This window comes from Chanos chanos, chromosome 2 (assembly GCF_902362185.1).
Source record: "Chanos chanos chromosome 2, fChaCha1.1, whole genome shotgun sequence".
Lineage (NCBI taxonomy): Eukaryota > Metazoa > Chordata > Actinopteri > Gonorynchiformes > Chanidae > Chanos > Chanos chanos.
In genome coordinates this window covers 578,882-602,500 of record NC_044496.1, presented here as the reverse complement: position 1 = coordinate 602,500, position 23,619 = coordinate 578,882, and the positions used below count along the sequence as shown (strand labels likewise).

At 43.2% G+C, this 23,619-nt stretch overlaps 1 protein-coding gene across 1 annotated transcript in view; it reads left to right on the top strand.

Annotated features, from left to right (window-relative positions):
* Positions 1-20,936, top strand: part of fbn1 (fibrillin 1) — a 68,298-nt gene extending 47,362 nt beyond the window's left edge. The window contains exons 47-66 of the mRNA XM_030793300.1: positions 1-69; positions 1,365-1,490; positions 1,628-1,747; positions 2,375-2,500; positions 7,830-7,982; positions 8,089-8,151; positions 8,618-8,743; positions 8,824-8,943; positions 9,111-9,233; positions 9,668-9,799; positions 10,547-10,672; positions 11,096-11,302; positions 11,388-11,513; positions 11,620-11,742; positions 14,189-14,305; positions 16,724-16,852; positions 17,189-17,308; positions 18,108-18,339; positions 19,099-19,282; positions 19,658-20,936. The exon at positions 1-69 is cut by the window's left edge and continues 48 nt beyond it. Of these exons, the coding sequence (XP_030649160.1) occupies positions 1-69; positions 1,365-1,490; positions 1,628-1,747; positions 2,375-2,500; positions 7,830-7,982; positions 8,089-8,151; positions 8,618-8,743; positions 8,824-8,943; positions 9,111-9,233; positions 9,668-9,799; positions 10,547-10,672; positions 11,096-11,302; positions 11,388-11,513; positions 11,620-11,742; positions 14,189-14,305; positions 16,724-16,852; positions 17,189-17,308; positions 18,108-18,339; positions 19,099-19,282; positions 19,658-20,041 (2,906 nt within the window). The 3' untranslated portion in view covers positions 20,042-20,936. The remainder of the gene's footprint in view (positions 70-1,364; positions 1,491-1,627; positions 1,748-2,374; positions 2,501-7,829; positions 7,983-8,088; positions 8,152-8,617; positions 8,744-8,823; positions 8,944-9,110; positions 9,234-9,667; positions 9,800-10,546; positions 10,673-11,095; positions 11,303-11,387; positions 11,514-11,619; positions 11,743-14,188; positions 14,306-16,723; positions 16,853-17,188; positions 17,309-18,107; positions 18,340-19,098; positions 19,283-19,657) is intronic.
* The last annotated feature ends 2,683 nt before the right edge of the window (positions 20,937-23,619 follow it).

Below are 23,619 nucleotides of genomic sequence, written 5' to 3'. Positions count from 1 at the left end.
ACACTGTGGGGTCCTATAACTGTCTGTGCTACCCTGGCTTCCAGCTCTCACACAACAACGACTGTATCGGTATGTTCACATCACCTGTACCAGTGATAAATTCACACCATGCATTTCACATCCTCACACACACACATTCTGCCGCACACACACATTCTGCCTCACACACACGTTCTGCCTCACACACACATTCTGCCGCACACACATTCTGCCTCACACACACATTCTGCCACACACACACACATTCTGCCACACACACATTCTGCCACACACACACACATTCTGCCACACACACATTCTGCCACACACACATTCTGCCGCACACACACATTCTGCCACACACACACACATTCTGCCTCACACACACATTCTGCCACACACACACATCCTCACACACATTCTGCCTCACACACACATTCTGCCACACACACATTCTGCCACACACACACATCCTCACACACACATTCTGCCTCACACACACATTCTGCCACACACACACACATTCTGCCTCACACACACATTCTGCCACACACACACATCCTCACACACACATTCTGCCTCACACACACATTCTGCCTCACACACATCCTCACACACATTCTGCCACACACACACACATTCTGCCGCACACACACATTCTGCCACACACACATCCTCACACACATTCTGCCACACACACACACATTCTGCCACACACACATCCTCACACACATTCTGCCACACACACACACATTCTGCCGCACACACACATTCTGCCACACACACATCCTCACACACATTCTGCCACACACACACACATTCTGCCACACACACATCCTCACACACATTCTGCCTCACACACACATTCTGCCACACACACATTCTGCCACACACACACATCCTCACACACACATTCTGCCTCACACACACATTCTGCCTCACACACACACATTCTGCCGCACACACATCCTCACACACACATTCTGCCTCACACACACATTCTGCCACACACACACATCCTCACACACACATCCTCACACACATTCTGCCTCACACACACATTCTGCCACACACACATTCTGCCACACACACACATCCTCACACACACATTCTGCCTCACGCACACACTCTGCCTCACACACACATTCTCACACACACATTCTGCCTCACACACATTCTGCCGCACACACACAGTCTGCCGGTCGCTCCTCAGTACCTTACAGACTTTTCTCTAATTATGGTTTTTTTTTTCATATCTTTTTAATTTTGTTACAGTTATGTCATAAGTTCATGCAGAGACCTAGCCTGACATTGGTCTGATGTTTACACAGAGTTTAGGAGTGGATGGTGGTAGGACATTAGGCATTGCTGTGTGTTGTTTTCAGACACTGATGAGTGTGCCACTCAGAGAGGCCTGTGCAGGAATGGGAACTGTATCAACACCGTGGGCTCCTTCGTGTGCGTCTGTCGGGACGGCTACGAGTTGACGGCCGACGGCAGGATGTGTGTGGGTGAGAAACAGCCCAAAAAATGCCCTCTGCTGACACACACTGCTGCCAAAACACTCCTGGTCTCTTCTACCACTGCTTTGGATTGTGCCTCAGGAACTGAGATGTGCTGCCTCACTGTGCCTCGCCTTTTTTCACAGATATCAATGAATGTGCACAGAATCCTGGGACTTGTGGTCCTGGAACCTGTCAGAATTTGGATGGCTCTTACAGGTGCATCTGCCCTGTGGGTTACTACATCAGTGATGAGAGGTGTGAAGGTAAGCCACTCTGCTCCGCAGCTGAGGACAGATTTTATTCACAGAAACATGGCAGCATATGGTCGTGAAAGAATGTATATTTAAACATTATATGAGGTTCCATACCGTGGATAAGAGCAGTCTATGTTCGGAGATGAGTTTCGGCATGGCTAAAAGGCGACTCCAAATATAGATGTAACTTGGCATTTGCTGACAGCCTGAAAATGTTCAATGTATGTCTTCCAGAAGAGTGCACCTGTTCACACAGATGTGTAGTCAAAAGCCCTGTGGTTAGTAACGTCCAGTTCAGATCAGACATCTGAAAAAGGGCTTTTGCAGACGACTCATGCTGAGCTCTCCAGACGGTTTTTCTCTTTAAACCACAGAGTGGTGAGGAAGAGCGATTGAGTTTGTTTACACAATCAGACTAATGAAAGGATAATACCTCGCCCTTCATGACCCTCCCCGTCACACAGACTGTCTTAAAACATGGCTAGTGGTGCTGGTCTACATATTAGCATTTGGTCTGAATTATGACAGAAGTGAGGTCATCGTGAAGAGCTGATGAGATTCCACACAGAACGGTCAAAAAGCAAACAGATTGATCGTTTGTGGTTGTTAATGATAAGAAACGTGTTTTGTTGTCAGATATTGATGAGTGTGCCCAGACTCCAGACATGTGTATCTATGGCACGTGTCAGAACACACCGGGAAGTTTTAAATGCGAGTGTCCACCTGGCTTCCAGCTCTCCTCCTCTGGCCGACGGTGTTTGGGTAAGTCCACCCAACTGGAATTATTCTCCAACCTCAAACGACACCACAACTTAATGATGATGCAGTCATTTTCAATTTTCTGTGTTTTATTACTTATGTAATGCAATATTCAGTTACCACAACATTGTCCTCAGTGGTGTGGTCGCTCTGTTTACTGTTATAGTGCTGCATGTTCAGTTATAGTGCTCATATACCATACAATACATGAATAAATCCTCATGTTGGTAATGCTTACGTTGGTAGTTGAAGACAAATAAATGTTTAGGTTGGAATCAGACTCCGTAAGACAGGACATGCTCCATAACAGGCCCGGAACAGCAGACGGCTGTGTCAGATCTGTTTGTTTACCAGTGTTTTTGGGCCTGTAGAGCAGTTAACGGTGTCCAGATGAAACCTCCACCCCCAACACCCCAGGCCTGTTCTGAGATCAGGCCTGATACCAGGCCTGCCCAGATATGGTGATCCCACAGCTGTTCCGTGATTAGGGCTGACCCTAGGCCTGTTTGCCACCAGGACCCTTTTCCATTTCATCATCTGAGAAACAGGGACAGGACAGGGAGTTCCCACCAAAGACACCCATGACATCATCATTTCGGAGAAACAGTTTATGGTCCTCGCTTTGCCCCCACACACATGGGAGGACTGTGTGAAGATGAGAGATGGCTTCAGAAAATTAAAAACAGGCTGTAGAAGTCAGGAGAATACAAAAGCGTTACAGATAATTCTCAGGCATAATCCCAGTAACTCTGAATGTCCCAGAATTTCATCTGCACATCAGTCTCAGCACAGTCTGACCGTCTACACAAGCCAAAATCACACGGCCTATATTACACAGCTTATATTACACAGCCTATATTACACAGCCTATATTACACAGCTTATATTACACAGCCTATATTACACAGCCTATATTACACAGCTTATATTACACAGCCTATATTACACAGCTTATATTACACAGCTTATATTACACATCTTTATTACACAGCTTATATTACACAGCCTATAACACACGGCCTATATGACACAGCCTATATGACACAGCCTATATCACACAGCCTATATTACACAGCTTATATTACACAGCCTATATTACACAGCTTATATTACACAGCTTATATTACACAGATTATATTACACAGCCTATAACACACGGCCTATATGACACAGCCTGTATTACACAGCCTATATCACACAGCCTATATTACACAGCTTATATTACACAGCTTATATCACACAGCCTATATTACACAGCTTATATTACACAGCCTATATTACACAGCTTATATTACACAGTTTATATTACACAGCTTATATTACACAGCCTATAACGCACAGCCTATATCACACAGCTTATATCACACAGCCTATATTACACAGCTTATATTACACAGTTTATATTACACAGTTTATATTACACAGTTTATATTACACAGCCTATATGACACAGCCTATATCACACAGCCTATATTACACAGCTTATATTACACAGCCTATATTACACAGCCTATATTACACAGCTTATATTACACAGCTTATATTACACAGCCTATATTACACAGCTTATATTACACAGCTTATATTACACAGCCTATAACACACAGCCTATATCACACAGCCTATATTACACAGCCTATATCACACAGCCTATATCACACAGTTTATATTACACAGCTTATATTACACAGCTTATATCACACAGCCTATATCACACAGCCTATATTACACAGCCTATATTACACAGTTTATATTACACAGCCTATATTACACAGCTTATATTACACAGCCTATATTACACAGCCTATATTACACAGCCTATATTACACAGCCTATAACACACGGCCTATATGACACAGCTTATATTACACAGCCTATATTACACATCTTATATTACACAGCTTATATTACAAAGCCTATAACACACGGCCTATATGACACAGCCTATATCACACAGCCTATATCACACAGCTTATATTACACAGCCTATATTACACAGCCTATATTACACAGCTTATATTACACAGCTTATATTACACAGCCTATAACACACAGCCTATATGACACAGCTTATATTACACAGCCTATATCACACAGCCTATATTACACAGCCTATATTACACAGCTTATATTACACAGCTTATATTACACAGCTTATATTACACAGCCTATAACACACGGCCTATATGACACAGCCTATATCACACAGCCTATATTACACAGCTTATATTACACAGTTTATATTACACAGCTTATATTACACAGCCTATATCACACAGTTTATATTACACAGCTTATATTACACAGCTTATATCACACAGCCTATATCACACAGCCTATATTACACAGCCTATATTACACAGTTTATATTACACAGCCTATATTACACAGCCTATATTACACAGCCTATATTACACAGCTTATATTACACAGCCTATATCACACGGTCTATATGACACAGCCTATATCACACAGCCTATATCACACAGCTTATATTACACAGCTTATATTACACAGCCTATAACACACGGCCTATATGACACAGCCTATATTACACAGCTTATATTACACAGCTTATATTACACAGCTTATATTACACAGCTTATATCACACAGCCTATATCACACAGCTTATATTACACAGCCTATATTGCACAGCTTATATTACACAGCTTATATTACACAGCTTATATTACACAGCCTATAACACACGGCCTATATGACACAGCCTATATCACACAGCCTATATTACACAGCTTATATTACACAGCTTATATTACACAGCTTATATCACACAGCCTATATCACACAGCCTATATTACACAGCCTATATCACACAGCTTATATTACACAGCCTGTAACACATGGCCTATATCACACCGCCTATATCACACAGCTTATATTACACAGCTTATATTACACAGTTTATAACACAGTCTATATTACACAGCCGATAACACATAGCCTGTATCACACAGTCTATATCACACAGCTTATATTACATAGCCCATATGACACAGCCTATATCACACAGTTTATATTACACAGCCTATATTACACAGTTTATAACATAGTCTTTATTACACAGCCTATAACACATAGCCTGTATCACACAGTCTATATCACATTGCCTATATCACACGGTCTATATGACACAGCCTATATCACACAGCCTATATTACACAGCCTATATTACACAGTTTATATTACACAGCCTATATTACACAGCTTATATTACACAGCCTATATTACACAGCCTATATTACACAGCCTATATTACACAGCCTATAACACACGGCCTATATGACACAGCTTATATTACACAGCCTATATTACACAGCTTATATTACACAGCTTATATTACAAAGCCTATAACACACGGCCTATATGACACAGCCTATATCACACAGCTTATATCACACAGCTTATATTACACAGTTTATATTACACAGCCTATATTACACAGCTTATATTACACAGCTTATATTACACAGCCTATAACACACAGCCTATATGACACAGCTTATATTACACAGCCTATATCACACAGCCTATATTACACAGCTTATATTACACAGCTTATATTACACAGCCTATAACACACGGCCTATATGACACAGCCTATATCACACAGCCTATATTACACAGCTTATATTACACAGTTTATATTACACAGCTTATATTACACAGCCTATATCACACAGTTTATATTACACAGCTTATATTACACAGCTTATATCACACAGCCTATATCACACAGCCTATATTACACAGCCTATATTACACAGTTTATATTACACAGCCTATATTACACAGCCTATATTACACAGCCTATATTACACAGCTTATATTACACAGCCTATATCACACGGTCTATATGACACAGCCTATATCACACAGCCTATATCACACAGCTTATATTACACAGCTTATATTACACAGCCTATAACACACGGCCTATATGACACAGCCTATATTACACAGCTTATATTACACAGCTTATATTACACAGCTTATATTACACAGCTTATATCACACAGCCTATATCACACAGCTTATATTACACAGCCTATATTGCACAGCTTATATTACACAGCTTATATTACACAGCTTATATTACACAGTTTATATTACACAGCCTATAACACACGGCCTATATGACACAGCCTATATCACACAGCCTATATTACACAGCTTATATTACACAGCTTATATTACACAGCTTATATCACACAGCCTATATCACACAGCCTATATTACACAGCCTATATCACACAGCTTATATTACACAGCCTGTAACACATGGCCTACATCACACCACCTATATCACACAGCTTATATTACACAGCTTATATTACACAGTTTATAACACAGTCTATATTACACAGCCGATAACACATAGCCTGTATCACACAGTCTATATCACACAGCTTATATTACATAGCCCATATGACACAGCCTATATCACACAGTTTATATTACACAGCCTATATTACACAGTTTATAACATAGTCTTTATTACACAGCCTATAACACATAGCCTGTATCACACAGTCTATATCACATTGCCTATATGACACAGCTTATATTACACAGCCTATATTACACAGCCTATATTACACGGTTTATAACACAGTTTATATTACACAGCCAATAACACACGGCCTATATCACACAGCCTATATGACACAGCTTATATTACACAGCCTATATTACACAGTTTATAACACAGTTTATATTACACACCCGATAACACATAGCCTGTATCACACAGTCTATATCGCATTGCCTATATCACACAGCCTATAACACACAGCCTATATCACACAGCCTATAACATACAGTCTGTATCACACAGCCTATATAACACAACCTATAACACAGAGTCTAAATCACACAGCCTATAACACACAATCTGTATCACACAGTGTATATCACACAGCTGGTGCAAGAAGATCTGACAGCGTAAATCTCGACATTTGGGAGAGGCAGACACATCACTTTCATGGGGAAAAGTAACAGACCTCTGGCCCCCGTCGTGGCACAGGTGGATGGGTTGTGTGATCTGTGGGGGTCAAATGGATTATTTGTGTAAGGTGAAGGTGAAGCCAGCAAAAACAATCATTGGCCAAATCTCTAACATCTGTTTCTCATTAGCAGCAAAGGCAGAAAAATAGCTTCCTCCTTGTCATGGTTCACTGAGTGAGACAGACCCCTGGCAGGACGAGTCTGAAATGGCCTTACCTGCTGCATTACCCACCTCTCTCTCTCTCTCTCTCTCTCTCTCTCTCTCTCTCTCTCTCTCTCTCTCTTCCTCTCCCCTTACCTCTCAGATATTCGGATTAACTACTGCTACACTAAGTTTGAGAATGGCAGGTGCCTGGTCCCCAAACCTCTAAACACAACTAAAGGAGACTGCTGCTGCAGTGCCATGCCGGGCCAAGGCTGGGGAGACCCCTGTGAGATCTGCCCCAGTCCAACTGATGGTGCGCTCAGGGTTTCTGAACAAATCTCACCCTTTAGACAGATACCTTTAGCTTCCCGTGCTCTTTGTGATCCATGCTCAACCCTCTTGAATGTGTTTGATTTCAGACGCCTTTCATGTCTTGTGCCATGGCATTGGCCAGGTCATTGGGCCGAGTGACAACCCTGTGGGTAAGTTACTGTTTTATGAAGAACCTGTCTCCCATCTGAACATGCCAATAGCTCCACTGTCTTTAATGAGTCGATTGAAGGAGTTTGAGCCATTGTTACTGTAGAGATTAATAGACCCTCAGATCCATGTCAGTGTCAGATTCACTACATATTAACACAACAAAAGCCATCACTTAGACCATTAGAAGACTGTGCAGTCTAATTAAGCTCATAAAACTCTTACCTTACACCAGCAACACAACATGCAGACTGGCTCTTCCTCTATTTACTGACTGTTTCCATTGACTGGTGTTTCCTCCACTGACTGACTGTTCCTCTATTTACTGAATGACTGTTCTTCTGTTAACTGGCTGTTCCTCTCTTGACTCACTGTTCTGCTGGTGACTCACTATGATTCTGATGCTAATATCATAGTGGTTGTAAACAGTGTCACTGATGAATTTTCATTGAATTCATCTGGGAACAGATATAGATGAATGCTCTGGAAACCCGAACATCTGCAATAACGGACACTGCATAAACACAGACAGCTCCTTCCGCTGTGAATGTCCCTTTGGCTACAGGTTGGACTATACAGGAGTGAACTGTGAGGGTGAGTGGCCTCAGTGGTCTTTCTCTGTAAGCTGATTTACATCAGTGGAAGGGAATGTGACTGATGAATGTTTTCCGCAGATACCAACGAATGTGAGCTTGGGAATCCATGCGGGAATGGAACATGCACGAATATTAAAGGGGCGTTTGAATGTACCTGTGATGAGGGCTTTGAACCTGGGCCAATGATGAGCTGTGAAGGTATCTATGACTGCAGTGTGGTATCATGCTCAACCTGCAAAATCAAGTGTAGCTTATTACTGAGGAACTGCACTCACACTGCACCTCATCACTGAGCCAGTGCAGTCAAACCGTCAGGTTTTGGTGCTAATGCTGATTAATGTGTGTGATGCAACGTGTCTGTTCAGATGTGAACGAGTGTGCCGAGAACCCTCTGCTCTGCGCCTTCCGATGCGTCAACACCTTCGGCTCATATGAGTGCAAATGTCCCACCGGTTACATCCTCAGGGAGGACGGGAGGATGTGCAAAGGTAGTTTATTAACTATTCTTTCTCCACAGGAAACTCTTAAAAACCGTTCATCTTTCATTAAATAAAATAACAAAATAAGACCGAGTTTGTTTTCTGTTAACTTGTGTTGAATGCCGTTGTGAAGCGCTGACAGCGTGAAGCTGAGCCAGGCGGAGTCCCTCGGCGTCCAGACTAGACTATATTATTTACATTACATGTCTAAACACAGTTCCCCAGCCTCTTTTTAAACAGATGTGACCCAGCACTGGTGGATCGGGTTTACTGTCTCATTGCATTGAGTGTGATGCTTTCAAATACCGACTTTTTATTGTTGTCAGGGAAGAGGTATATCTTCTCGTACGCTATAGACAAACACAGACCACGTGACAGCAGAAATGAACGTAAACTTTGGACGTGTGTGCAGCTGAGATTTGGAGCTGTTCTGTCTTTCTCAGACCAAGATGAGTGTGAAGCTGGTCTGGACGACTGTGAGTCTAGAGGGATGACGTGTAAGAATCTGATTGGCACTTATATGTGTATCTGTTCCCCGGGTTACGTAAGACAGCCTAATGGAGAGGGCTGCATGGGTAAGTCGCCTACATTCTGTCTGTCTGTCTGTGTGTGTCTCTCTCTCTCACTGTCTGTCTGTGTGTGTGTGTCTCTCTCTCTTTCTGTGTGTGTGTGTGTGTCTCTCTCTCTCTGTCTGTCTGTCTGTGTGTGTGTGACTCTCCCTCTCTGTCTGTCTGTGTGTGTCTGTCTCTCTCTTTCTGTCTGTCTGTGTGTGTGTGTGTGTGTGTGTGTCTCTCTCTCTCTTTCTGTGTGTGTGGGTGTCTTTCTCTCTCTCTTTCTTTGTGTGTCTCTCTCTCTGTCTGTCTGTGTGTGTCTCTCTCTCTCTCTTTCTGTGTGTGTGGGTGGGCATGTGTGTCTCCAGTCTCTAAGGAAGTGAAAAGTCGGGTCAGCCTTGTAAAAGTGAAATCAGCGCCCCAGATAAAACTGTGTCTCGACTCTTACCAGTAAACCGTAATGCTAGCAGCTCAAGACAGGGAAAAAAGGACCTCACATTGGTCTTTTGAAGTCTGTAATCTTTTGAAATTCCTACGCTTGGCACTTAGATTTGTTTAGTTTAACATTGTCAGACAACTCAGAAACTAAAACTTGTCAAGGACCATTGGTATCAGTGTAATCTACTGTAGATAACAGCTCTGGGCTGTTTGGCAGTGACAGAGTGTTGGAAATTCAAAAGTGGCTGTTTATTTTCCTACAATTATCAAAATTAACAGCAAAACAAAGCACACAAAAGAGGGCAACCTGTTGGATGTGTTGGTGTTTGTCAGATTTGAACGAGTGTACAGCGAAGCCTGGAATCTGTGAGAACGGACGCTGTGAGAACACTGTGGGCAGTTACCGCTGTAAATGTGACCAAGGATTCAGCCCAAGCCCCACGCAGACTGAGTGTATCGGTGAGTGTGTCCTGCCTCTTTTCCACTGTAAAAACACAGTTAGCTGTAGTGTCAAACCTCAGGAGAATGTCATGAAGTCAAAGTCTGAGGGCTGAGAATCTGTAGGTGAGAGTATGTAGTTCCTATACGTAGGAGTTTCCTTCACATTATGCTGTCTGTTTTGGAGTGACTACACAGTCTGATCTGATCTGATGGCATATTGTAAACACTGCTGAGCAAAGCCTGTGAGATAGTCCTGTGGTTTAATTCAACTCCCCACAGGACCACACTGCATAAACATGAGGCGTTTAAGGATTTTGGCACGTAGGGAACCTTCTTAAAGTCTCGTGTCGATTTTCACACCATGTTTGGGAACTCGGCCATGACTGGTAGTTGAGTGACCCTTAACGTGCCTTGCGTACGCTCTTCCCTGTCCTCTGGCAGACAATCGGCAGGGCTTCTGCTTCACGGAGGTGCTCCAGACGCTGTGCCAGATGACCTCCACCAGCCGCAACAGCGTCACTAAATCAGAGTGCTGCTGCGACGGGGGCCGTGGTTGGGGCACCAACTGTGAGATATGCCCCCTCCCTGGCACCACCCAGTTTAAGAAAATGTGCCCGCTGGGTCCAGGCTACACCACTGACGGCCAAGGTACAGTACACGGTGCAGTGTGTGGCTTTCACAAACTCTGGCGTATTTTCCTGCCGTGTTGTCTTAGTCAAGCTGTTTTCTCTAGACATCGACGAATGCCGTGTCATGGGTAACCTGTGTAAGAACGGGCAGTGCGTGAACTCGCTCGGCTCCTACAGCTGCATATGTAAACCAGGTTACACCGCTGACATCACTGGAACCATATGCATAGGTGAGGACTCTCCTACAAACACAGCAGTCTGACAGAGCTCATTTCCCTCACAAACAGGCCCAAATGAGTAATGCCTGCTCCTTCTCAACGCCGCTTTTGCTTATAGATGTCGATGAGTGTATCCAGGCTCCAAAACCATGCAACTTCATTTGTAAGAACACGGATGGAAGCTACCAGTGCTCCTGCCCCAGGGGATACATTCTCCAGGAGGATGGGAAGAGCTGCAGAGGTGACATACTCAAACACAGACACACATAAGTCACTTTCAGCCTCACCGGGCCATGGTCATTCAGTGAAGTGTCTAACACCACGCAGGTTTTCACTGGACGTCTTTTCAGGGTTAGTATTTGGCAGGGAGCGAGTTGGGCCTTTGCCCACTGCCTTGCTCTGCAAAAAAGCAAAGAGTGCTTACCTCGTGTCGCTCCACTTGGAATTTCTCCCTGCTTCCCTCCTGCTGGCCAGGTCTCTGTTTTATGTGGAGAGACTGTGATCTTTTGTGTCCGGCCAAAAACTCTGAGTTTGTACTCCCTTAGAAAGACTCCTGTAGACAGTAATGCTGAAACACGTCTTCACCCTCAAACAGAGCCCTGTCCAGAGCACGTCTGGGCAGAAGCAGAACTCACAAACAAACTGAAACTTACACTCATTATTTTACCATTTCTCATCTTTATTTACATGTGTGTGCTGGGATTTGCCTGTTATGTTTCCGCTTTCTGGTTCATTTGCAGGTCAGTGACTTCGGACTGTGGGATGGTAGAATAGTGTATAATTAGTGTAGCAGTCTGTGAACTGTCTGTGCTGGGAGGGGTGATGACCGGGGCAGAGGCCTGTGTGCTAGCTGAAATGGGGCTTTATGAAGTTTCCTGGCGCATAAGACCCAGACAGACTATCTTTGTGGGAGGCATTTCACTCTCCTATCAGCTCTGCCTGTTTCCACTGTCCAGCAAACATTCCTCCCCTTAGTGCACACGCGTGCAGATACACATGCATGCATGCTGCACACACACACACGCACACACACACTCAAACACACGCATGATGGAGGTAGATTCCAGTTTTATCTTACAATTAAAACATTCTTTTTGCAGAGCGGGTAGCGTTCTATCATTCATCCACACTTCCTCTGAACTGGGACTGAGAAAAGACAACACGTAAATCTAACACAAACCTCATAATAACATTCAATCTATAACACAAACCTCACAATAACATCCAATCTATAACACAAACCTCACAATAACATTCAATCTATAACACAAACCTCACAATAACATTCAATCTATAACACAAACCTCATAATAACATCCAATCTATAACACAAACCTCATAATAACATTCAATCTATAACACAAACCTCACAATAACATTCAATCTATAACACAAACCTCACAATAACATCCAATCTATAACACAAACCTCACAATAACATCCAATCTATAACACAAACCTCATAATAACATTCAATCTATAACACAAACCTCACAATAACATCCAATCTATAACACAAACCTCACAATAACATTCAATCTATAACACAAACCTCACAATAACATTCAATCTATAACACAAACCTCACAATAACATCCACTCTATAACACAAACCTCATAATAACATTCAATCTATAACACAAACCTCACAATAACATCCAATCTATAACACAAACCTCACAATAACATTCAATCTATAACACAAACCTCACAACAACATTCAATCTATAACACAAACCTCATAATAACATCCAATCTATAACACAAACCTCACAATAACATCCAATCTATAACACAAACCTCATAATAACATTCAATCTATAACACAAACCTCACAATAACATTCAATCTATAACACAAACCTCACAATAACATTCAATCTATAACACAAACCTCACAATAACATCCAATCTATAACACAAACCTCACAACAACATTCAACCTAACACAACCCTCATAATAACGTTCAATTTATAACACAAACCTCACAATAACATTCAGTCTAACACAAACCTCATAATAACATCCAATTTATAACACAAACCTCACAAGAACATTCAATCTATAACACAAACCTCATAATAACATTCAATCTATAACACAAACCTCATAATAACATCCAATTTATAGCACAAACCTCACAACAACATTCAATCTATAACACAAACCTCATAACATTCAATCTAACAGAAACTTTATAATAACATCCAATCTATAACACAAACCTCACAATAACATTCAACCTAACACAAACCTCATAATAACATTCAGTCTATAACACAAACCTCATAATAACATCCAATCTATAACACAAGCCTCATAATAACATTTAATCTAACACAAACTTCACAATAACATTCAATCTATAACACAAACCTCATAATAACATTCAATCTATAACACAAACCTCACAATAACATTTAGTCTAACACAAACCTCATAATAACATCCATTTAAGATGACTTATTTGCAGTGTACTTAAGGGATAAGGATTTACAAATCTAATTTACAAATATTTAATGAATATTCATATGGATTAGAGCCAGAGTCAACTCTGTCTACTGTTATTTGATGTGTTCTTTCTTTATTCACAAACAGGTGGTAAATGAATTTGAGTTGAAACTGTACTGCTGAGTGAAGATTTCTGTCAAACTCAGTTTTGTCCTGTGTCTCTGTCTCTCTCTCAGATCTGGATGAGTGTTCGACCAAACAGCATAACTGTCAGTTCCTGTGTGTCAACACCATCGGAGGCTTTACCTGCAAATGCCCCCCAGGCTTTACTCAGCATCATACTGCCTGCATTGGTGAGAGCATACACACACACACACACACACACACACACACACACACACATACACACACACACACACACACACACACACACACACACACACACGCATACACACACACACACACACATACACACACACACACACACACACACACACGCATACACACACACACACACACACACGCATACACACACGCACACACACACACACACACACACACACACACACACACGCATACACACACACACACACACACACACACACACACATACACACACACACACACACACACACACACACACACACACACACACGCATACACACACACACACACACATACACACACACACACACAAACACACACACACACACGCATACATATACATACACACACACACACACACACACACACACACACACACATACACATACACACACACACACATACATACACATGCACACACACATACACATACATATACACACACTGACACAAACACACACACACACACACACACACACGTACATATACATACACACACACACACACACACACACACACACACACACACACTGACACAAACACACACACACACACACACACACTCAGGCTTTTCGATTTGACCAAAATCTCATATCCTGATATAGGTCAATTCATGTCCCGATAACGATACTTATCACGATATAGCACATTTTCTGTAAATTCAATGAATAGTTTATATAAAATGACCACACAGAAAGGCCTATTTCTTATTACATTTAAAGTCTATACTGAGAAAAAACATTCTGAGATTTCGAGAATAAGGTCATAATATTATGAGAATAAAGTCGTAATTTTACAAGGAAAAAGTCATAATATTATGAGAATAAAGTTGTAATTTAGGCTACGTGTTATTTTAGAGGGGAAATATCAGTAGACCAGCTTGCCGCAATGTGGTGCTGATGTGCCAAAAGATGAAGTATTTCGTTATTTGTGAACTTTTCATACCTAAACCACGCCCACGTGACAGAAGTAGCAGAGGGAGCTCCTTGTTTTGTTTTGGCTGGTTGGAGTCTTTCTCCTGTTTGGAATTATCCCGTTCTGTGTCCTATTCACTCTCCTCTATGTTTGTTTGTGTTGCATTCATGCAAATGTCCTGCCTGCATCCATGCAGTGTGAAAGAACGCAGAGCGTCGTCCAAAGATGAAAAATATTGCCGTAAAGAGTGTGATTTGCAACACAGCAAAATAAACGATAATATGAAACGATAAGATGTTTTTCTATCGTCACACGATATTTCGTCATATCGCACAGCCCTAACACACACACACACACACACTCACACACACATACGCACACACACACACACTCACATACACACACACACATATATACACACACACACACACACACACACACACTCACACACACACACACACTCACACATACACATACACACTCTTTGAGGTCTACAAAACTTTAAATGTAGAAATATGAAGTGCCAGACTTCGGGCTTCTCCAGACTTTACATTATGTTTCTTCTGGACTGCCAAACATTGACTCGCTGTAATGGTGTCAGGGGAGTTACTGAGTTAAAGACAATCTTGTTGGTTAGGCCAGCTCAATGTGTGGAGCTGCTGTGTTGCAACTGTTGGAAATGATGGAGAACTGTTGGAAATGATGGAGAACTCCTGAGAATATAACTGTGACTGAGCTGAGAATATAACAGCTTGACTGTGTTGATTTTTAGGTCTAAGTTCTGAGCGTGCATTCTGAGATGTAAGTTGTGAGTATTGATTTTTTGAGGTGTCAGTTGGCTTTATGAGGTGTAAGTTGTGAATGTGAATTCTTAGGTGTAAGTTGTGAGTGTTGATTTTGAGGTGTAAGTTGTGAGGGTTGATTTTTTTTGAGGTGTAACGCTAGGCTTCCACACAGTGAAACACCCTGTGAATTTCACCCTACAAAATTTCACCCTACAAAATTTCGCTCTGGGGGCATGGTTGCAAAACAGCAAGCAAGTCACCTTGCTCAAAAGCTCAAGTGCTTAAATCAAGGTCTACAGTGGTGTATTTGCCGCAACCAGAGCCGTTGAGAGAGTTTTTTCTACTGCTCTGGCCCTGACTAAGTTCATGTAACATAGACAACACCCCGTGTTGATGTAGACACAAATGGTTGCCCATACATCTTTTAATCATATACATGTTTTCATGCTACATGTAGCCTTTAGCCTCCACCATCTTGGTCAGACTTCTTTTGTTACTCCTGCCTCTGTAGAGAACGTCATGTACCAAACACACGCTGAACTGATTGGTTCTCGCTCGGTTCTTTTTGCATAGAGTTGAGAATTCGCCATCTCAATGTGTAAGTGGTGAGTGTTGATTTTTTGAGGTGTAAGTTGTGAGTGTGAGTTCTGAGGTGTAGGTTCTGAGTCGGAGTTCTTACCTTTGCAGACAATAATGAGTGTGCCACAGACCCAGGCCTCTGTGGGCCAAATGGTGTCTGCCAGAACAGTCCTGGAAGCTTCAACTGTGAGTGCCAGCGCGGCTTTTCACTGGATCCAAGCAGCCAACACTGTGAAGGTCAGTGAGTCACAGCCTGATTACTCTGAGCCACCTCATATACATTGACGCTTCCTTTTCAAATGTGCTCAAAGTCACACCATGCGTCATGTCCGCAGTGACCATACAGACTGCATAACATTTGTGACACGTTAGAAAAGGAGTGCTTTGTTTTAAGTAAACCTCTAACCTTAAAATCCTCCTCAGCTTTAATGCACTTATATGATGTGATAGTTTGGCTACTTGATGAGCAATTGATTGGTTCATTAAAACAATTCCACTCTAGTTCCGTCTGGGATCAGCTGAAGGTAGTGATTGTTTAACCTTTGTTTGTGTGTGGCCATCACTTCCCTTCAGATATGGATGAATGTGACGGGAATCATCGGTGTCAGCACGGCTGTCAGAATCTGGTGGGTGGGTACAGGTGCAGTTGCCCCCAGGGTTACCTACAGCACTACCAGTGGAATCAGTGTGTCGGTGAGGACCTCCACGAGTCTACATCACTTTCAGTTCATCCCTTGATGAATCTGTGTGCCCATTATTGAGTTTCTCACTGAGCTCTGCCATCAGAGCCTCTCTCAGAGAAGATCAGCTTTTGATTACTTTCCTTCTCTCAGAAGAACAACACTTTTCTGTCCAGATTAATTTGAACAAAAAGGAGCTGTATCTAACGACATGTCACTCAAATTGCACATAGACATATAGGCCAACCAACCAACTCAAACTGCATAGAAATATAGGCCAACCAACCAACTCAAACTGCATAGACATATAGGCCAACCAACCAACTCAAACTGCATAGACATATAGGCCAACCAACCAACTCAAACTGCATAGACATATAGGCCAACCAACCAACTCAAACTGCATAGACATATAGGCCAGCCAACCAACTCAAACTGCATAGACATATAGGCCAGCCAACCAACTCAAACTGCATAGAAATATAGGCCAACCAACCAACTCAAACTGCATAGACATATAGGCCAACCAACCAACTCAAACTGCATAGACATATAGGCCAACCAACCAACTCAAACTGCATAGAAATATAGGCTACCCAACCAACTAAAACTGCATAGAAATATAGGCCAACCAACCAACTAACACTGCATAGACATATAGGCCAACCAACCAACTCAAACTGATGTGGTGAAGTTCTATGACATTTTGAAAGGAGTAAACATCACTGATGTGGAAAGTCTCACATGTTTGAGTGATGGTGACTCGTGTGTGAGGAGTCGTGACTCTGGTGTGTCTTTGTTTTGCTGTGCAGATGAGAACGAATGTCAGAACAGTCAGATCTGTGGCAGTGCGTCCTGTCACAACACTCTGGGGAGCTTCCGCTGCCTGTGTCCCACCGGCTTCAGCTATGAGCAGATGAGTGGAGGCTGCCAGGACGTCAATGAGTGCTCCTCATCCCAGAACCCCTGTAACTACGGCTGCTCCAACACTGAGGGCGGATACCTGTGTGGATGCCCTCCAGGCTACTTCAGGGCAGGACAAGGGTGAGCTCCACTCCCAGCCCAGCCCAACAACACTCCTCAGGAGCCATGTGTGGGAGATGTTGAGACATCTGAGAACTGATAGCGTGACAAGGAGCTAATGAAATGAGTGGTAGAAGAAGTACAAATACTTTATTTGTCACACACATTGAGCAGTGAGCACACACACACACACACACACACACACACACAAACTGAGCAGTGAGCACATGCACACATACACACACACACACACACACTAGAGCAGTGAGCACACACACACACACACATACACACACACACACACACACACTATGAGCTAGGAGCAGTGGGCAGCAGCCAGCACCGGCGGGGGCCAACTCCAGGTCTTTTTGCCAGTGCCTTGCATGCATGTCTTTGTGGTGGGAGGAAACCAGAGCACCCGGAGCAAACACGGGGAGAACTGGGATGGCTGGGATTCGAACCCAGGGCTCTTGCTGTGAAGCAACAGTGCTAAACACTGAGCCCAGATGAAATCATTGATAGCACACTTTTCAGGAGGCTCCACTGAAATTACATCTCACTTAAAGGTTTTAGAAACTTTGGGACTTTGACAATGGCTAATCTGACTAATGTCTCTTCCTCAGGCACTTTAGGCTTCTCACCAGTATCGTAGGTTAAACAGAAGGTAGACCTCTGGATATACATGTCAGTGAACACAGATGAAACTCTGTGCAGATTAGGGGGAGTTTTCTGTGAAGTCGGGGGAGTCTGATTAGTGGTGTTCCTTTGGCTCTGTTTCAGGCACTGTGTCTCTGGGGTGGGCTTTGGCAGCGCAGCCCCCACCAGCCTCCAGCCAGGAGACAGTGATGACAACTCTCTCTCACCAGAGGCCTGCTATGAGTGTAAAATCAATGGCTATCCTAAAAAGGGCAGGAGGCGCAGAAGTGCGAACGGAACCGCGGAAGAGCCTTTCGGAGATCTACAGGTAACATGTACACTTAACGCACAGACTGGTTCAGACTAAAAGCTGTGACTCAAAACTAGGAGATGGCAGTGGTTTGCTGATAAGGGAAATGGCTGAGTAACCAGAGGGCAGTGAGATTAAAACTCAAATCAGATGGCGCTGTATAAACTGTGTCCTTGAGCTAGGCTCTACTAAAGCACGTGATTTCCTCTAAAGCACGTGACATTTAATATTGTCGCTCTGGCTTACATTGTTAACTCAGTGAATAAATGTCAATGAACTGCTGTTTTATGATTATTCAGTCTATGCCTCTATATCTCTGGGAGGTACGGTCTGCTGTCCTGTCAGGACAAATGTCGAAATTATTTCTAGATTTGGCTTTTATATGTTTTACAGGATGTTCAGGACACCATCAGCCTGGCGAGTGTTGACACGGAGGACACAATTCAGTTCAGTTTGAACATCAGTGAACTGAGTAGCAAACAGCACATACTCGAGCTCACCCCTGCCCTGTCCACACTCACCAACCACGTGCGTTATATGATCGACTTCGGCAATGATGACGGCCTGTTCAAAATCAACCAGAGAGATGGTATAAGCTATCTCCACTTCGCCAAGAAAAAAGCTCTCCTGCCTGGAGCGTATTATTTACAAATCAGCAGCGTGCCTCTGTATAGGAAGAAAGAACTGGCCCATCTGGAGGACAACTATGACAAAGACTACCTCACTGGACAGCTGGGAGACACACTGAGAATCAAAGTTCAGATTGTTCTCCATTAGCTTGGACAACAGCGGAATGGTTTGGCACCAAAGAGACAGCGGGGAATACACTGGTGATTCCCAAAGATGATTCCGCATATCATAGATACAATCTCATAACATTGGGGATTTTTTTTAATCATTTAAGTATGGAAAGAAATCCTTTCAATGACTCACTTGACAATAACCAATTTGTAAGGCATTGTCCAGGAAGGCTTTGAATGAGGTTTTGTATGATGATATGTTGAATCCTAAAACACTTATTGGGGCATGTAGACTGTAAGAAGGCACTGATGCTGAGACTCTTAACTGCTTAGCAGAGGTTGAAGTTTTTGTTTAAGCTTGACAGACACCGCTTCATTACTGCTTTCTCCCATCTTTTCTGCAGATTAGATCAGTGTTAATCATATTTACTGGTGCTAATAATATGTCAACATAGATTTATGAATTCACTGTAATTTTCTACTAGAGCAAAATTCTTACTAGGAGCCAGAATGCATTTTCGGCAACTGTTTGACAATTTCAGGTGTCTTAGCAACCAGCCGAACTGAGCTCATTAGCCTCTCTGTCCCCAGTTACGCCTATGCTACATGTAAATGGAGTGTGTCTATACTGTAATCATGCCACTTTTAATCTCGGAAACATTTGTAAACAAGATAAAGCCCAAAATCTGAGGGTTTTGTAATGGTGCTTATTATGACCAACTACTTTTTAAAACTGTGTACACCATGTTGAAAAGTATCTGTGACTCCAAAATCTATGCACTGAGGTCATCATGGCCACACACGTTTTCTCAAGAAATATCAGTGCTGTCGTTCACGATGTCATGAATACCATCCTTAAGCATAAGTTCTGTGTTCACATCAGTGAAGGGTTAAATTGTAAATTCACAATAAAAACATATTTTTGGTTTTAATGTGTCTGCCTGTGTAGTATTTCATTTCTTACGTCCAAGTTTGGAGACAGTTGCCGCGTCCAAAATCACTCAGCACTCACTATGCAGTCCACCATATAGTGAGTTCACTCAGCACTCACTATGCAGTCCACCATATAGTGAGTTCACTCAGCACTCACTATGCAGTCCACCATATAGTGAGTTCACTCACTACTCACTATGCAGTCCACCATATAGTGAGTTCACTCACTACTCACTATGCAGTCCACCATATAGTGAGTTCACTCAGCACTCACTATGCAGTCCACCATATAGTGAGTTCACTCACTACTCACTATGCAGTCCACCATATAGTGAGTTCACTCACTACTCACTATGCAGTCCACCATATAGTGAGTTCACTCAGCACTCACTATGCAGTCCACCATATAGTGAGTTCACTCAGCACTCACTATGCAGTGCACCATATAGTGAGTTCACTCAGCACTCACTATGCAGTCCACCATATAGTGAGTTCACTCAGCACTCACTATGCAGTGCACCATATAGTGAGTTCACTCAGCACTCACTATGCAGTCCACCATATAGTGAGTTCACTATGCAGTCCACCATATAGTGAGTTCGCCATTTAGTAGTGCTGTCCGAATGTATACTGAGGATAATTATGCCCTATATAGTGGACCCAAAGTATCTTTGTGGAAAGTAGAGTTTCTACTAAATAGAAAACTTCCACTCTCAGAGCTTCCTTTTTCAAGTTCAAGTTCAAGTTCAAGTTCAAGTTTATTTAGAGCCCAATATCACTGTTTACAGTCTCAAAGGGCTTTACAGGCCACAGCAGTCAAATCAAAATATGACGGCACCCCCTGACTTAATCCTCATGGCGGGCAAGAAAAAACTCCCCAAAAACCCAAGAGGGAAATGGGAAAATGGGAGAAATCTTGAGGAGGACCACAGAGAGAGGAGACCCCTCCTTAGTCAGACAGGTGTGCAATAGGTGCCGACCACGTGGGCAGTTACAGCTGAAAGTAAATTGGGGCATGAACAAAGGGGATGGTGATGTAGACAGGAGGCTGACGAGGGATGGAAGATGATAACACCAGGATAGATCAGTCCAGAGGGCGGGAGGAGTCAGGATCACTGGTGTCTCAGGAGTAGCATGTGTGGCTCGACAGAGAGAGAGAGAGAGAGAGAGAGCGAGAGAGAGAGGCACATTGTTAGATGTTCATTTCCACATAATGGTTCATAGGGGGCGCTCTACGTATCATGGCAAATACGGGGAATATGGGATTCCCAAAGCTAACCCGATCTCTGCTAGCTACAGGTTCCACACGTAGATGCAACAGGTGGGCGAGTCTTTTGAGCATTTCGAAACTGAGCTAAAATTACTTGTTAAAGACTGCAACAATGCTAATAGTGATAAAATGGTCTGGGATAAAATTGTTTTTGCAACCAGTTCACCAAAAGTGCATGAAAAGTTACTTACCCACAGACCAGATTTGAGAGAAAGCCGTTGAAATTGCTAGATCACACGGATTAGCCCAGGAACAGAACGATGGGTGGCAGCCACGCCAGTGATGATTCAGCTGAACATGCCATAAATACGTTGCCCAACAGAAACGAAACAGTAAGCTACAGACACAAAACACAGTAATAAGACGTGGACATGCATGGGAGCACAATGACGAGGTCTGCTCAGCAAAAGGGAAGCAGTGCAGTACTCACTCACTCACTATCTAAGCCGCTTATCATAATTAAGGTCGCGGGGGGTGCTGGAGCCTATCCAAGTGCTCATAGGGCGAAAGGCAGGGAAACACCCTGGACAGGTTGCCAGTCCATCGCAGGGCAGACACACACTCACACACATGCATACCTAGGGGGCAATTTAGTGTCTCCAATTCGCCTAACCCGCACGTCTTTGGACTGTGGGAGGAAACCGGAGCTCCCGGAGGAAGCCCATGCAGACACGGGGAGAACATGCAAACTCCACACAGAAAGGACCCTGGAATCAAACCCAGGCCAGAGCAGAAAGGAATGATCCATTCCTCAGCTTGCTGGAAACACTCCAGTCAACGTTCCGAAGTCACCAGCCCAGCTGCTAATGAGGCGACGACTGATATAAGTACTTCCCACTGCAGGTAAACAAGTTGAGCCACAGGTCGTTTGTAGAGAGGCTGTGCATACCAGGAGAGTGCAGTGCCAGTGCAGACAGAAGCAATATTATGACCTCAGTGCAAGATCACTGTCAACATTGCTGTATGGTGCTAAAGTCAACGTCCAACAGCCAAACGGATGTTAGAAACCTGCCACTGTGACAGAGCCAGCAAGCACAGAGAGATCCTACAACATCCGCACTGATGAGGGTCAAACCTATCACCGCAATCGCCATCACCTGCTGCAGACTAAAGACAAAACTACACACACAGGGTGACCTCAGGTGGTGAGAGTAGAGAACACATCATCCTCCTCAGTCACCCTGAGCACAGGAGCCCCTCAGGGCTATGTTCTCAGCCCACCGCTGCACTCCCTGTATGCCAGCGCTTGTGTGACCACCAGCAGCTCCAACAGGCTGGTAAAGTTTGCAGACGACACGGTGGCGGTGGGCCTGATCAGTGACAATGACTAGAGGCCCTGCCTGCATGAGGTGGAGAACCTGGCCTAATAGTGTCAGGCCAACAACCTCTCCCTGAAGGTCGAAAAGACAAAG